This window comes from Paecilomyces variotii (assembly GCF_004022145.1).
Source record: "Paecilomyces variotii strain CBS 101075 chromosome Unknown C8Q69scaffold_1, whole genome shotgun sequence".
Taxonomy (NCBI): domain Eukaryota; kingdom Fungi; phylum Ascomycota; class Eurotiomycetes; order Eurotiales; family Thermoascaceae; genus Paecilomyces; species Paecilomyces variotii.
In genome coordinates, this window is record NW_021167140.1 from 3,581,900 (window position 1) to 3,595,335 (window position 13,436).

Genomic DNA, 13,436 nt, shown 5'->3' on the forward strand with positions numbered 1-13,436 from the left:
GTAATTCTATGAGAGTTGATTTCACCAGTCAGATTCAATCTGCTTTTGAACACTATTCTACGTATATATAAAACACATGGTATATTTGACAAGTTTGGATAAAAAAAAAAGAAGAAGAGTCTCATAGAAATGCCCGTTGGAGGCAAAGTAGCCGTAGCTAGCAAGCTACGTTTGGGCCATCGAGGAAAAAAAAAAAAGACATAGAAATCGCTACGCATCAGACAGTCGTTAGCACACTGGCGTTCTTGTACCAAGTCAACAGAGGATTTTCTCCGCTTCTAGTTTCTGTGTCTTCGATGTATGCCCAGCGTTCCATGAACTCTTCGTGGCTGAGGACCCTCGTGAGCTTTCCTGTAATGGCACGGTATACGTCTTCGATGACGTTGAAGTCGGTGGGGAAGAAGATGTCGAAGTAGCCTTGGTGGACCTGATAATGATATGTTAGGAGGAGTCTGTTTCTAGGGAAGAAGATGAAGAAGTAATAAAATACAAGGGTAGACTTACGAAAGGCGTCGAGACCGGCACCGTGCGTCTCTTGTATCGTGTTTGGACCACGGGAGCGTTCAAGCCAGGAACAGCATCAGGCAGAGTGCTGAAGTCACTAGTAATCAGGCGATGCGCCGGGAAGTATGCGTGGAGAATGTCGAAGAACTGCATGAGACGAGTAGGGATGTACTCTGGCAAGGTGTAGCCGCTGTGGAATGGCAAGGAGTTCCGCACTCCACGCAGGATCTTCGGTCCCAAGGGAGTCGGAAATGGACGTCTGGCAGCCGCTTGTCTCACCCGGAGGAACCTGGATGCAACAGGGTCGAGTTGCGTGCTGTACCACTCGCGGAATTCTCCGTCAGCATCGATGAGAACCCCTCCCTGCTGCGGGGTCTCAGTCTTCGTGTCATAGCGGATGGCATCATGCGCAAAGTTATCGAAGACCTCGAGGGCCAAGAAAAAGCACGGCGAATGCACGTAAGTGTCCCAGTCGAAGATCGACCGATTGATAATCTCCACATGTCCAAGGTGTCCAGCAGCATTGACTGAATCCCTCAGGTTCTTCATCTGGAGATCAGCCAGCGAGGGGGAAATCTCGATGATCTTGAACTTGGTCCGCTGGTAGACTTCGTGGTCGGTGTCGCGGATGAAGTCGAGGACATTCAACATCATAGTACCGTTTCCTGCGCCCATCTCATATATGATCAAGTCGTGGTAGGGGTACAGCGTCAGTTTGTAGTTTGATATCAAGTATCGTGCAATGGCTTCTCCATAGTATGGGCGAAATAGTTCTGTAGGCGTATGCCATAGCTGACGTGCGATATCTGGTTTGATCTCGTCCAGTTTATCTTCAAACTCGGTATACCGTTCTCCCAGCAATCGATTGAACTCGCGGCCGTCCTCCATCCTGTTGAACTCAAAAGGCTCTCCGGGAGTAAAGATGGTAGCGTGTTTCGAGAAGTAGCCGTAGTTGGGATTGTAGAGACTGTCTGCATCCATAAATTAGTTACGTGCAACATGGAACATGGTTGGAGGTCGGTGTCATTACCGTCAATGAACTCTCTTGTTAGCATCTTCACCTGTCTCGGCCGTTCTCGTCGATGGCGCAAGTCCTTTGCCGTGACCAAAGGATACGTCTTCAATTCCTCCGTGATGTCCTTCGGATAATCATCTCTCTTATGCCACATCATCCCATCATCCGTACTCTTCCGCTTGGTCTGCCCCCGCCGCGTGAGAAAGGTGCGACATTGTCGATTATCGCGGCACGCGGGTCGAACACAATCCGTCCTCCGCAAAGCCGACGATGATTGGGGCCGTAGAGACTGACATGGTGGATGCCTGAACAGCTGGCGAAACAGCTGGGTGAGGACTTGCGAGTCCATCGATGAGTGTCGCGTTCCAATTCCAGCGGGGTGGGAAGAAAGCTGGTTTGCACTTTCATCGGTTCCCTCTTTCTTTCGAGCGGAGCGGAGGAGAGAACTCGCGTGGCCCGAGCTTCGGCGATGGCTTGGCGGGAAGAACAAGCTCTAAATTATGATCTATTGCATCAGCGTTTCTCTCTCTAATCTCTTTCTCTTCATAGTTCAATGGGAGCCAGACATTGTCACTTGCACTCCAGACTATGACGGATCATTCGCGCTTCTACATAGGAGCGGCTTTCGTGGCAGGAATCCTGCTCACACTTGGCTTCAAGGACTTCTATCCGGAGCTCGAGCGTCGTTTCCGACAGCGACGGACAAGGAAGGACGAAGCTGAGGAAAGCTTAGTTTACGACCAAGATGGGAATTTCTCTTTTCTGGACATCTCGAAGGATTCGTTGAAGGCCAGGACCGGCCCACCCGCGATTGTAGAAGGCATAGAAGGATGCATCGGAAACACGCCACTTCTGAAGATCAAGTCGTTGTCAGAAGAAACCGGTTGCGAGATTCTAGCTAAAGCTGAAGTAAGCACCAATTGCAGGTCCTGACGAACAATAAAATATCTAACGATCTGTATAGTTTCTTAACGGAGCTGGACAAAGCTCGAAAGACAGGGTGGCTCTCAGTATGATACAAGAAGTATGAGCGAATCCGTTCTCCAAATCTTGTGATATGCATGTGCATGATTGAGATCATGGCTAGCCGATTATACAAACTAACGTTTGATCAAGGGTGAGAAAAGAGGTCTTCTGCAACCCCATTCCGGTGACACTATCTACGAGGGCACTTCTGGTTCCACTGGAATTTCGCTGGCATCTTTGGCAAGGGCAAAGGGCTACCTTGCGCATATGTAAGTGCTTGTATTCTATTTAGCCTTTGCTGCTATGCTAATTATAATGGGGATTAAGCTGCATGCCATCAGATCAAGCAATGGAGAAATCCAACCTTCTGCTTAAGCTCGGAGCAATTGTGGACCGTGTTCCCCCAGCTCCAATTGTAGAAAAGAACAACTTCGTCAACAGAGCCCGTGCTCTTGCTCAAGCTCATACCTTAGCTTCCGAAGGCTCTTCTCCAAATAGCCAGGATTTTCCTCCAGGAGAAGACTTGCCATTCACCCCGGGAAAGACCAAAGGGCGCGGCTTCTTTGCGGACCAGTTCGAGAATGAAGCAAACTGGAAGGCTCACTTCCAGGGAACGGGTCCCGAGATATATGCTCAATGCAACGGGAAGCTAGATGCCTTCATCGCGGGGGCCGGTACTGGTGGCACGATATCGGGAGTGGCAATGTTTTTGAAGCCGAGGATCCCGGACCTGACCGTTGTGCTCGCCGATCCACAGGGTAGCGGGCTATACAATCGGGTTCGCTATGGTGTCATGTTTGACACGAAGGAGAGAGAAGGTACACGACGCCGGAGACAAGTTGACACAATTGTCGAAGGAATCGGAATCAATCGTGTCACTGCCAACTTCGAGGTGGGAAGACAACTAGTTGATGATGCCGTTCGAGTCACCGATGCCCAGGCATTGGCGATGGCTAGGTGGTTGGTTGAGAAAGACGGCATCTTTGTCGGGAGTAGCAGCGCGGTGAACTGTAAGTTATATATTGTGACATTGTGAGGGAAAGATGACTGAGATGATATACTCCAAAATATAGGTTTTGCGGCAGTGAAGACTGCCCAGAAACTGGGCCCGGGCCATAGGATTGTCACAATCTTGTCAGATTCCGGCTCGAGGCACCTATCAAGGTTCTGGGCCCAGGCCGGGGACGTTGGCGGTGTAGTCGATACTAAGTTGGAGGATGTCCTGAATGCGAAGGAAGAGCCATGAACAAGGTACGCTGCCATTTCAGCGCATCGCTGGAGCATGCAAGAGTGATTAAAAAAGACGAGGCGATGAATATGCTTATAATGCCGAAGCCATCTTTCGGAGGTAACATCGCGCCGGTAAATTGCCGGATCGGTTATTAGAAAAACACCGAACGCCGCGAGTTTGACAGGCTAGAACGTTTAGCCAGAGGCGAAACCAGGCTCTTCGATGGCGATCTCTTGAAGCGGGCTGAACTGCCTCCATTCTCCCTGGCATCCAGCTGAATCGAGGAGAGACCCGACGTTTGGAGGCCATCGGAGTCTTCTGCCAGAGAGCCCGTTTCTATCAAGTCTTCGAAGTCAAGGTATGTGGAGTCTGGACGCTTAGACGTGCTACGTTTTTGTCTTTGTGGTGTCGATGGGTCATTTTGCGTATGTGCCAAGAGATGTTTCTCCTTATTGGCAATGTTGGCAGGTGGGGGTACCTGAGAGATTGTCGTGACTGAATGTGTGCCGAGGTCATCGTGACTCTTTGTATCTTGATGCCCACTGCCGTGGTCCGTTTCTGTGGCACCACCTATCCAAAGCCGCAGGAGCTCGAATTCGATTTCTGCTTTCGTGTGGCCGGGAAATCCCTTCTGAATATCAGTCCATGACATGCCTTCCTCATCTTTGAACCTAGCTAGTTGCTTTCGATCCTCATTTGACCAAGGCTCAGAAGACTTGGGCGGGTTTAATTTCCTGTTTTGCCAATGTATATGGTTCCACTGAGTAACCTGGAAGGCAGTCCTTCCTGGCATAGCAGCAGCAATATCCTTCCAACTTGACCCTTCGACGTGTCTCATCCTCATAATGATCCTGGCCTCATCAGGAGTGATAGGATTTCTGCTCGAGCGTTGATTGTCTTTTACCGGGCTCTGGGACTTGATTTTGACCATTGTCTGTACCGAACTCTGGGATATTTCTGTATTGGTAATCTCCAGGAGAATAGGTTCCCGATCTTCCTCTGGCTCTTGGGATTTGCCAGGCTCGTCGGGTTTCTCAGGCTCTTCAAGTTCTTCAGGGCCTTGAGGTTCATCAGGTGGTTCTCCAGGTCCAGATTCCGCCAAACTGCTTGTATCTAGACTCAATGGCTGCTCTCGTTCTGCATTTGAATCATGTAGTCTGCTAGAGCCATTACACGGTAGCGGCTCATTGGGCTCTTCAGTAGTGTCAAGGATAGCAAACGTTTCTTCCATAGAGCTGCTCTTTTCAATTTCTGGGGCAGTTAGGGCAAGCTTGCTGGCCCTGATAACTGATGGAGCCCTTGACGTAGGTGATGGTTGATAATCCTCCTGTAGAGGATCATCAGAATCACTCGAGTCTGGAATAACCGCAAAACTCCAGTCTTTCTTTTTGGACGTAGAACTGCGCTTGCGCTTTGGCTTGTCAAAGCCGACCACATTTTTGGTCTTCTTCGCAATATCTGTATTCCGCTTCCGGCCGGGAGTAGGAAGTGCCCAGATAGAGCCAGCCCCTGGAGGTGACGCTGACCGTGCTCTTTGCGGTGGCATTGGAGAACGAGACATCTTTTTGCTGACTGTGGGTGTCGAGAACTTTGCTTCAATCTCAGGTACTTGCCACACTGGGTCTATGTTTTGTTGTCGTTCCCAGACACCATCGGGTGATAGAGCTGATTTACTTTTGGGCAGGTTCGTGACTTCCGTTAGTGCTGCGGCGTCCTTGAGAGACAACTTCGAGGGCTTCCCCAAGAGACCATTTTGAAGGCCTTTGATGTGTGAATGAACGCTTTCTGTGACATGATCTGACTCAGGCTCATGAACCTCACAGAAGGCGCCAGCGCACGTATTCTCGTTGTTTGAGAGGCTAAGCGGGAATCCCCTCTCTTGATGGACGGTCGCTTCATACAACTCTTCAACGCCATTCACTGAGACATCGTTTTCCAATTCACCAGAGGCACTATCCACGTCATGCTCTTGACCGTTGGGCAGAAAGTCGAGAGAAGATGATACGGGTGAGAGAGGCTGTTCCACGTGGGATGTAGGCTCATCAATCCGTCCAAGGTCACCCTCGGCCTGCAGATTCGACAGATGACCATTGTCCACGATTATCTTGCCGGTCTGTAGATCTATTTCGTCTCCCACATCGGTGAAGTCCTTCCCATACTTCTCGAATATGCTCTCGAAGACAGATTTAAGACGCAGGTCGTTCCGAGCACGGGCTTCTTGTACATCGAAATCGTCAGGGAACTGTTCGGAATCCCCAGGTAGTGACAAGCGAGGCCGCTTAGACGGTCTTTCCATCCTTTAATCATGTACTGAGTTGTAAATGGCCATCAAGTTTCTGTTCGTCTGAAAACATCGGCGGATCGGTTTGCAGGTATCGAATAGTGTTGAATACTGCACCCGGGGTGATTGGTGCCCATATATTATGGTAATGAGCTGTCTCCTCTTCGACGCGAGAATGTAAATAGGCGTAGTTGGCGACACTGCTCGGGGGTGAAAGGCTAGGTAGGACAAGCAATCAAAATCCCGTGTCAATGAGCGCGTATAACACTCCAGCCAATAATAATTTCGAAACAGAAGAACACCTGCCACTGCCTCAAAAAGCAAACTGTCTGATCAGCCGGAATATCGCCCGAAAGAACGGTTGCGCGTGCGAGGGGCACGCGATGGCGGGCTACCTAAGGAAGCTGTCAGAATGTTTTTCTGTTTGGCGTTGCGGAGGAGCTTCTGGGCGGTGCCTGGCATGACGTCCTGCAGATCTCCGATTATCTTTCCGGCCCTGTCGCAACTCCGACTCTCCAGCATACCGCCAGCTTCCACCCTTGAGGATTTCCACATATCCTGATTCTCATTATGATCCGTGGGAGTATCCTGCGATATATCTCATCACAATGTATTGCCAGAAATGTCGAACGCCTCTCAAGCTGGACGGGTCGCTGGAGTCCCTGAATCCTGCTGCGTTTGATCTGCTTATCGGTATGCGCGCTGAATCCGTGCAAGCTATTTGGCTTTGTGATCGCTTATCCAACGCATGACACAGGTTCTACGGGAAAGTCCCTTCCTGAGAATGCGAACAATCTCCCTTCCGGTCGCACATCCTACCCCCAGGATCGACGAGCGCTCTATGACCGTGTCTCTCAACAAGCGACATCACCAGTATACAGGAGAACCATCCCGGCCCCGCGTAATGGTGTGGCAAGCCAGGCCACCCCTCCCGCTTTGGGAAGGGGCGACAGTGGAGGGATGTCGTTCGTAATGCTCACCGAGTCGCAAGTTGTGCCTCATCACGCAGTCCACGGTGTCAACGGCGAGAGCCCGAGAGGAAAGAGACAAGCCAATACGGAGAGATATGGGCGTGATGTGGAAGAGGGCTCCTTTACGGATCAGGTCGAGCGGACAAATAGATTGTTCGAGATCATATCTGCACGTTCAGATATTGACCACCCGATCTGCGCTGAATGCACTGATATGCTAGTCGAAGGGCTTCAGAAACGGCTATTGACCGCCACAAAGGAGCGGGATGCATACATATCATTCCTCAAGAGCTTAAATGCCTCCGTACCTAGCGTGGAAGAGGTAGAGACGGCAGAGAACTCGTTAAAGGCTGCTCTGGAGGCCGAAGAAGCTGCCTTTCAAGAGCTCCTGGCATTAGAAAAGGAAAACGCAACTTTGGATGAAGAAATCGCGGCGCTGGAAGAAGAGTCACGGCAACTGGACTTAGAAGAGGAGAAGTTCTGGCGCGATAGGAACTCGTTCGCGCTGACTCTTTCTGAATTTCAAAATGAGCGTGATGCTCTGAATATGAGATATGATCACGATTCTCGCCAACTGGAACGGCTTCAGAGAACTAATGTGTACAACGATGCTTTCTGCATAGGCCATGATGGCTACTTCGGAACGATCAATGGGCTACGGCTAGGCCGTCTCGCCAACCCGTCTGTTGACTGGGCAGAGATCAATGCTGCATGGGGCCAGACTGCCCTGTTGCTAGCTACCATTGCGGAGAGACTTGGGTTCCAGTTCCGAGGTTATAAGATCATACCAATGGGCTCAACTTCGAGAATTGAAAAGATTGAATATCCGCAACAATCATCGAGTCAGTCAGCCGCTGCTAGTCGAGACCATACCGCGTCAGCAGCTCCCAAAGTAACTATGCTTGACCTTTTTTCGTCTGGGGATCTCCCTCTCAATCTTCCGTGGATCCATCGGCGATTTGATGCTGGGATGGTCGCCTTTCTAGAATGCCTTCGCCAGCTTGGTGAATATGTTGAAACTACCCCGGCGCCTCTACCCTCACCACGCCGCGGACATACCACCGTTACTGCACCTGGATTACGGCTTCCATACGAGATCAAACGCGACAAGATTGGTGACGCAAGTATCAAACTGGGTTTCAACCAGAACGACGAGACTTGGACACGTGCCTGCAAATACACACTTACATGTTGCAAATTTTTGCTTGCGCACGCGAGCAATGTTGCCAGTGCTGCTTCTAGTAGCTCCGCGGCTGCTGCTACTAGGTAATGAGCAGATGAGAGCTCAAGGTAGTAGCCCTGCTAAGAAGTAAGGCGACTCGCCCCTGATGACAGCAGCAGCAACAACCAACCAACCAAAACAGGACCCAAGTGAGAAGGAGCTCACCGAGATAGCTGCCCAGCATTTGACCATGAGAGATGGTTTTGAGGTCTGAACAGCGCTTATTGGTTACGTATATCATCACTCAGTGGCGATACTGTTTGAGCCTCTCCTAGCGCTCCCGCTGAAGTTAATCAAGAGAGCAGCACTGTTCTTTGTTGCTTTACTTTCTAGGTAGAGCTTTATCGGACCGGTTGTCTATCAGTCTCTCCAAGAGTATCCTGGCATACCAGAAAGAGTTATTTCTCCGCGCGTGATCGCCACCTTGTCGTTGAACTTGTCGTTGCGGCAGTATAATATCTTCAAAACACAACGATGCCTGTCGATCGACTCTTAATCAGCTATTCCGAGGAGCAATAAGTACCTTTTCTACGTTGGTCTGGGATCTCAGTTCGCGGGATGAATCTTTAGTCAGGAAATGTCTTCGGAGCACACCACACCTTTCATGAATCTCAGTTTTGCAAACCACAGACAGTTTGCGAAAATACCAACATTCATGGCATGCAACAGTGAAGGTACTTCTGTGCTTCTGTTTTACGATCCTGAGTTGGTTATGGCTTCTTTGACGGCAACGGTCCTATGTCCTCCTGCTCGCCACCCCTAGGACTATGTGTCCAGGTGATTGAAACAGGAAAGCGCCGTCTTCTATTCCTTAATTGACATCTTAGATTGCGGCACTCTGCGACGACATGATGCTGAGCTATTGACCTGCATTCGATGGACCGATCACAGATGCAGGGCGCTCTTCCGAATGCCTTGCCGAAAAGAAGTATGCAGCTGATCATGGATATGTACTTCTTGTACGTATTATTGTACATACAAGGTGGTGTCTCTTAATAGAAACAAATCCATGCTATAAGCATTATGTCAGGACAATCCGTGGACTTTTACCGAAGTGTGAAGGGATACTCGCGCCGTGCCATTGCTTAGTCTTTACCAACGGGCTCGAACTATCTCTGATGGCCATCACTGGCCGGTTCTTAATTGTAAACTTCACGCTTCTGTGAACTCGAGAAGAGAAATAGTACGTTCTGTACATGTGTTTTGCACCATAACAACAATGCTGTAAATCTTCGGCTAGTAGCGGCAGTTGTAAATTCCTTGCACCACTGCTGACTCTTCACGGGACCGAAGTACTCATGCAGGTCGTGCTCGTAGTTAGTTAGTAGTTATAAACCCTGTATAACTATAGTCTGTTCCAGATCTTTGATTTCGTTTCTGAACCCTTCATTGGATCGCTGTGGTATGAAGTTCGGGGTTTGCTTTTGCCCTCTCTGTTCCGCTATTTCTTCTGTATTCATCTCTTTCATCCACTTCTATTGTTCCCTCATGATCCACACGGACAGTGCCCCTTTACTAGTAATTAGATGTATTTCGAGGTTAATGGAGGTGGCATCTGAGACCATTGTCCCGCACGCATATGTTCTATACTGTCAAATATGTAGTCCTCTGATCGAAGCACGCAGGTTATATAGCAGCTGTTCAGAAGAGGTGTTTCATAACTGATAGATATAAGAGTATGTCCTGAATAGGTGCGAGTAGCAGCTATAAAAACGTGTCACTGCGTTCATTTCTTTCCCTGTCAGGTAAGAGTAGCGATCTCAGCTGGTTGTATACCTCCTGCCTCAGTGGTCCGTAACCTGTTGGCCTCTAGTCTGTTGCACGGGACTTGATGGCAATGTGCCTCTGTACGACATTAATACTAGGACTCGGTCTGCATTTCCATATATAGACGGGCCTCTCTCGATCTGTTACTTCAGAACATGTGTAGGTCCAACCTTGTTAACCTCCGTATAGTTCATAGGCTGAGATTGTCGAAACCGTGGAACCATTCATCGCGGACCTTGATGACCGGCGTCTGCAGACGGGATCTATCGATCTATCTGTCAGCCACTCGGACTTCTCTCCATCGCATGGTAGGTGATCGGAAACTGCGGCTACGGTCCAGAGAGACGAAAGTCGCGGCATCTTCTGAATGATGCCAAGTATCGGCTAAGATGGATATCGGCATCATTAAGGAGAGCAGTTCTCATTATTAGTTACTGATGGTAGTTAGATATCACATAAATCCATAAAGGGATAATAGTTAGTCGAGACTCACCTCCCTTGACTACATGGATGTCCCGGTTTGTCCTTCGGTCGAATGTCCAGGTATGACCGGCTATCTAATCGAGTTAGAGCAATTCATGCCAAGGAGATTGTCCTGTTCGCTCGGAGGTCACAGCGGCGACAACTATCCCATTGGCCTCGCTCTACCTTTGTCCCTCCAGAGTCCAACCCCGTACACAACCCCGCGGCTAAGAGTATTGTGACTGGAATTCCCACTGGTCTCAAAGTGACCTGTGCTCTCTCTTGACTACCAAATTTAGGGGCGTAGACGCTCCAATCATTGTACATCTGCCTTTAGGCGCGATCGAGAGCCAACCTCAATACTCGCGGCCGATTTTTGGTAACACTACCGGGGTGTGATACTATCCAACTAGTCTATTGCCCGAGTCTTCCCCCAAACTGCATGACGCAGATCTTAGAGGCAACTGTTACTACTTAAATCAGAAAGGTTCGTCGCCGAGCCAGAATCGTCTAGGTCCCTGCACTCACTGATAGTTCCTGTCGGAGCAAATAGAATACCAGATGGGGTGTACCGGATCCAGCCATGTGGTTCTACGAAACTAGCATTGTTTAAGTTCCGAGTTATCACTGACCAGTTTTGTGATAATATCCGTCGACGCAGGAGGTTTTCACGGTGATAGTAACTACCATGAACATACCAACGCCAAACCCAGGATGCGGAACCGTCAAGCTCCGTCTTGCGATCAGCCTGGACATGGGTGGGCGGCGCAGTGGCCCTGTAAATAAAATACAACCAACCCGACCAAGTTTCCGACAGCCCGATCTTTGGGAAGAACATGGGTGGAGAGATAGCGAAACAACCCCGTTGGGTCCAGGTGACACCAACAAAGAGATGAACATACAATTGGCGCAGAATTGCTGCTTAAGCGTCAGAGCCATGCAACATTTCTTTCTTCCCTCTTTCTTTCGCGCTTCATTGCGCATATCTTCTCGTGTTCAGTTTGTGCCCAAGAATAACAATGGAACTCAGCCCTTCTCGGCTCTTTTGATACCCCCAAATGAAGGAACGAAGGCGATATTTGTACCGAAGTACACACTCCAAAAGTACGATCTCAAAGAATAGGAGTGGATGACTGATAGGCCCGGGGAACAGGGGTTTGTTCTCCCCGTCGGGCGTTGCTCTCTTACGACGGACTCCAACCTGGGGCGTTGAACCAGATTGCCGGGTTCGTGCTGTTCTCTGTCCATCGGCTTCTCCCCAACCCCGGGTCTGGCAGGTTCTCCCTGATACGTGGCCCCGGGTATTTCCATGGGGCAGTATGACCGGGAGCAGGTTATCAAGCGTGGTTCTGTTGCCTCCAAGTGGTCTTTGTTGACCGCTAGTTGCCGCCAGTGTGTATAACCACGCCGAGTATATACATAATAGATATAAGAGGATCCAGGGGAACGGTCCCTGGGTGATGAGTTGTTATCCTATTCTATCTACCTGCTTAGCCTCGGGTCCACAACGGGACGATTGAACCGAACCGTCTTTACAATTTCTGGAGCAGGACTTGAGAAAAGCAAGAAGAAAGTTTAAAAAATGGAGGAGTCGATGATTTCTATGATACCGCGGATTCCAATGACATCGTTACCTTTCCGTCCTCGCAGTTCAGAGGACTGGCAGCCGTACCGTCCGATCATCTTGAATTTGTATATCAACGACCAGTTGAAGCTCAAAGATGTCAAGGAGATTATGGAACGAGACTATGGCTTTGTTGCATCGTATCTGCCCCCATTCTCTTCTTTGTACCATTCCAGTCTTCGATGAAAAGCCTCCTGTTCACTCGAGGTCGATAACAAACGCTAACAGACAGAAGTGAGAAGCAATACAAGGACCGTCTAGCTGCTTGGAAGGCAAGGAAGAACATCAAAACCAGCGAGGCACGCATCATGCTTCGCAAACAGCAAGAACGCTCTGCCCAGGGAAAGCGTTCAGCATTCCGGGTTGGCGGGATGGAGGTTGGGATGCACAAGATACTTCGTGCGGCCAGGAGGTCTCGAAACACTGCTACTTCTGCATCTAGTCCGGAGCCTGGTGAGTCCCAATGTTTAGTTCCACGCCGTGATTGTTGTTATAGCTGCTACTGTATTCTAGCCATTTCTACCAGATTTATATGAACATGGCTAAATTCTTCACAGAGACGCCCTCAGACATCAGCTGCTACACGCCCGTTGACAGACCGTCAACGCCAGAAACTCAAGCATTCGACGAGAGCTTTTCGCAGTCGTCTTCCTATTCGCAGCCAACAGCCTTTCCACAGCATGCGGATTTCTCTCAACCTCCGCCAGTCACTTATTATGGTAAACATTGACTCTAGCCTGGCAACGCTAGGCTCCTCAAGAGCTGACTGTTATCTAGATAACATCCTCTGCGGGACAGAACATCCGGATGTAGCTGGCTTTGGCCTGCAACCGCCGTACGGAGGCTCATGGGAATCTTCCCTGTTAGTCTTCCAAGATAAGCTACACGGTCTTCATGATAAATTGACACAAGATATACAAAACGGAAGAAACCAGGAGATGCAGGTCTTGATGAATCCTGACATGCAACCGAATGCAAGCCATGGGAGGTAAATACGCCAAATCCTTCCATTCCGTGATCATATTACTAAGTAAATTTGCCGCAGCCAAGTAGACAACGGATACCACTGGCACCAAGCCCCTTAGAGGAGTTATTACTCTCAACTATAGATCACGAATGTGGCGAGGGAAAGGCTATCTTTCGGTGGAGGAGCTTTTGTTCTCATTAGCCGTACCTCAGATGCCCAGAAGTGTTTTGTTCTTTTTCTTTTTCTTTTCATTATAACAAGATCCGCATTGGGCCTTGTATGTGATGGTCGGACCTAAATATGGGGTTAGAGTGGAGTAGAGGGTGCAGGATTGGTGTTGACTACTATTGCATTGGCTCAAGGTGTTCCTTTATTTCGGTTCAATGTATAATGCGAAGAGCAGACTACAGCGGAGTCGACTGGTGA

General features: G+C 49.4%; 6 protein-coding genes across 6 annotated transcripts; 4 read left to right on the forward strand and 2 right to left on the reverse strand.

Moving 5' to 3' along the window:
• Positions 1 to 27: 27 nt before the first annotated feature.
• Positions 28 to 2,044, reverse strand: C8Q69DRAFT_453401 (COG1565 domain protein). The gene is made up of 3 exons (XM_028629621.1): positions 1,535 to 2,044; positions 505 to 1,475; positions 28 to 427 (listed from the first exon to the last, which is right to left on the reverse strand). The coding sequence occupies exons 1-3, from the start codon at positions 1,866 to 1,868 to the stop codon at positions 218 to 220; spliced, it is 1,515 nt and encodes a 504-aa protein (XP_028489673.1). The 5' UTR covers positions 1,869 to 2,044; the 3' UTR covers positions 28 to 217.
• On the forward strand, positions 1,991 to 3,900 carry C8Q69DRAFT_45469 (transmembrane protein). Its single transcript, XM_028629721.1, has 5 exons — positions 1,991 to 2,428; positions 2,484 to 2,543; positions 2,636 to 2,754; positions 2,813 to 3,495; positions 3,559 to 3,900. Exons 1-5 carry the CDS (start codon positions 2,108 to 2,110, stop codon positions 3,729 to 3,731), a joined length of 1,356 nt encoding a protein of 451 aa, XP_028489674.1. The 5' UTR covers positions 1,991 to 2,107; the 3' UTR covers positions 3,732 to 3,900.
• On the reverse strand, positions 3,410 to 6,171 carry C8Q69DRAFT_45695 (hypothetical protein). Its single transcript, XM_028629863.1, has one exon. It carries the CDS (start codon positions 6,010 to 6,012, stop codon positions 3,868 to 3,870), a length of 2,145 nt encoding a protein of 714 aa, XP_028489675.1. The 5' UTR covers positions 6,013 to 6,171; the 3' UTR covers positions 3,410 to 3,867.
• Positions 6,172 to 6,499: 328 nt separating this feature from the next.
• C8Q69DRAFT_45444 (autophagy protein Apg6) lies at positions 6,500 to 8,569 on the forward strand. The gene is made up of 2 exons (XM_028629700.1): positions 6,500 to 6,690; positions 6,755 to 8,569. The coding sequence occupies exons 1-2, from the start codon at positions 6,606 to 6,608 to the stop codon at positions 8,236 to 8,238; spliced, it is 1,569 nt and encodes a 522-aa protein (XP_028489676.1). The 5' UTR covers positions 6,500 to 6,605; the 3' UTR covers positions 8,239 to 8,569.
• A 2,282-nt stretch (positions 8,570 to 10,851) lies between these two features.
• C8Q69DRAFT_45483 (hypothetical protein) lies at positions 10,852 to 11,898 on the forward strand. Its single transcript, XM_028629734.1, has 3 exons — positions 10,852 to 10,906; positions 10,973 to 11,508; positions 11,573 to 11,898. The coding sequence occupies exons 2-3, from the start codon at positions 11,108 to 11,110 to the stop codon at positions 11,793 to 11,795; spliced, it is 624 nt and encodes a 207-aa protein (XP_028489677.1). The 5' UTR covers positions 10,852 to 10,906; positions 10,973 to 11,107; the 3' UTR covers positions 11,796 to 11,898.
• On the forward strand, positions 11,899 to 13,385 carry C8Q69DRAFT_45625 (Clr5 domain-containing protein). The gene is made up of 5 exons (XM_028629826.1): positions 11,899 to 12,183; positions 12,279 to 12,496; positions 12,601 to 12,762; positions 12,821 to 13,031; positions 13,089 to 13,385. Exons 1-5 carry the CDS (start codon positions 12,002 to 12,004, stop codon positions 13,126 to 13,128), a joined length of 813 nt encoding a protein of 270 aa, XP_028489678.1. The 5' UTR covers positions 11,899 to 12,001; the 3' UTR covers positions 13,129 to 13,385.
• The last annotated feature ends 51 nt before the right edge of the window (positions 13,386 to 13,436 follow it).

Coding starts and splice junctions, on each gene's coding strand:
- C8Q69DRAFT_453401 (XM_028629621.1), bottom strand. CDS start 1,868: ATGGACTCGCAAGTCCTCACCCAGCTGTTTCGCCAGCTGTTCAGGCAT. Junction 1,476..1,534: donor AACAAGAGAGTTCATTGACG/GTAATGACACCG, acceptor TTATGGATGCAG/ACAGTCTCTACAATCCCAAC. Junction 428..504: donor TGCCGGTCTCGACGCCTTTC/GTAAGTCTACCC, acceptor TATCATTATCAG/GTCCACCAAGGCTACTTCGA.
- C8Q69DRAFT_45469 (XM_028629721.1), top strand. CDS start 2,108: ATGACGGATCATTCGCGCTTCTACATAGGAGCGGCTTTCGTGGCAGGA. Junction 2,544..2,635: donor CTCTCAGTATGATACAAGAA/GTATGAGCGAAT, acceptor CGTTTGATCAAG/GGTGAGAAAAGAGGTCTTCT. Junction 3,496..3,558: donor GAGTAGCAGCGCGGTGAACT/GTAAGTTATATA, acceptor TCCAAAATATAG/GTTTTGCGGCAGTGAAGACT.
- C8Q69DRAFT_45625 (XM_028629826.1), top strand. CDS start 12,002: ATGGAGGAGTCGATGATTTCTATGATACCGCGGATTCCAATGACATCG. Junction 12,497..12,600: donor TGCATCTAGTCCGGAGCCTG/GTGAGTCCCAAT, acceptor AATTCTTCACAG/AGACGCCCTCAGACATCAGC. Junction 12,763..12,820: donor TCCGCCAGTCACTTATTATG/GTAAACATTGAC, acceptor ACTGTTATCTAG/ATAACATCCTCTGCGGGACA.
- C8Q69DRAFT_45444 (XM_028629700.1), top strand. CDS start 6,606: ATGTATTGCCAGAAATGTCGAACGCCTCTCAAGCTGGACGGGTCGCTG. Junction 6,691..6,754: donor TGCGTTTGATCTGCTTATCG/GTATGCGCGCTG, acceptor CGCATGACACAG/GTTCTACGGGAAAGTCCCTT.
- C8Q69DRAFT_45483 (XM_028629734.1), top strand. CDS start 11,108: ATGAACATACCAACGCCAAACCCAGGATGCGGAACCGTCAAGCTCCGT. Junction 11,509..11,572: donor AAGGCGATATTTGTACCGAA/GTACACACTCCA, acceptor CCCGGGGAACAG/GGGTTTGTTCTCCCCGTCGG.
- C8Q69DRAFT_45695 (XM_028629863.1), bottom strand. CDS start 6,012: ATGGAAAGACCGTCTAAGCGGCCTCGCTTGTCACTACCTGGGGATTCC.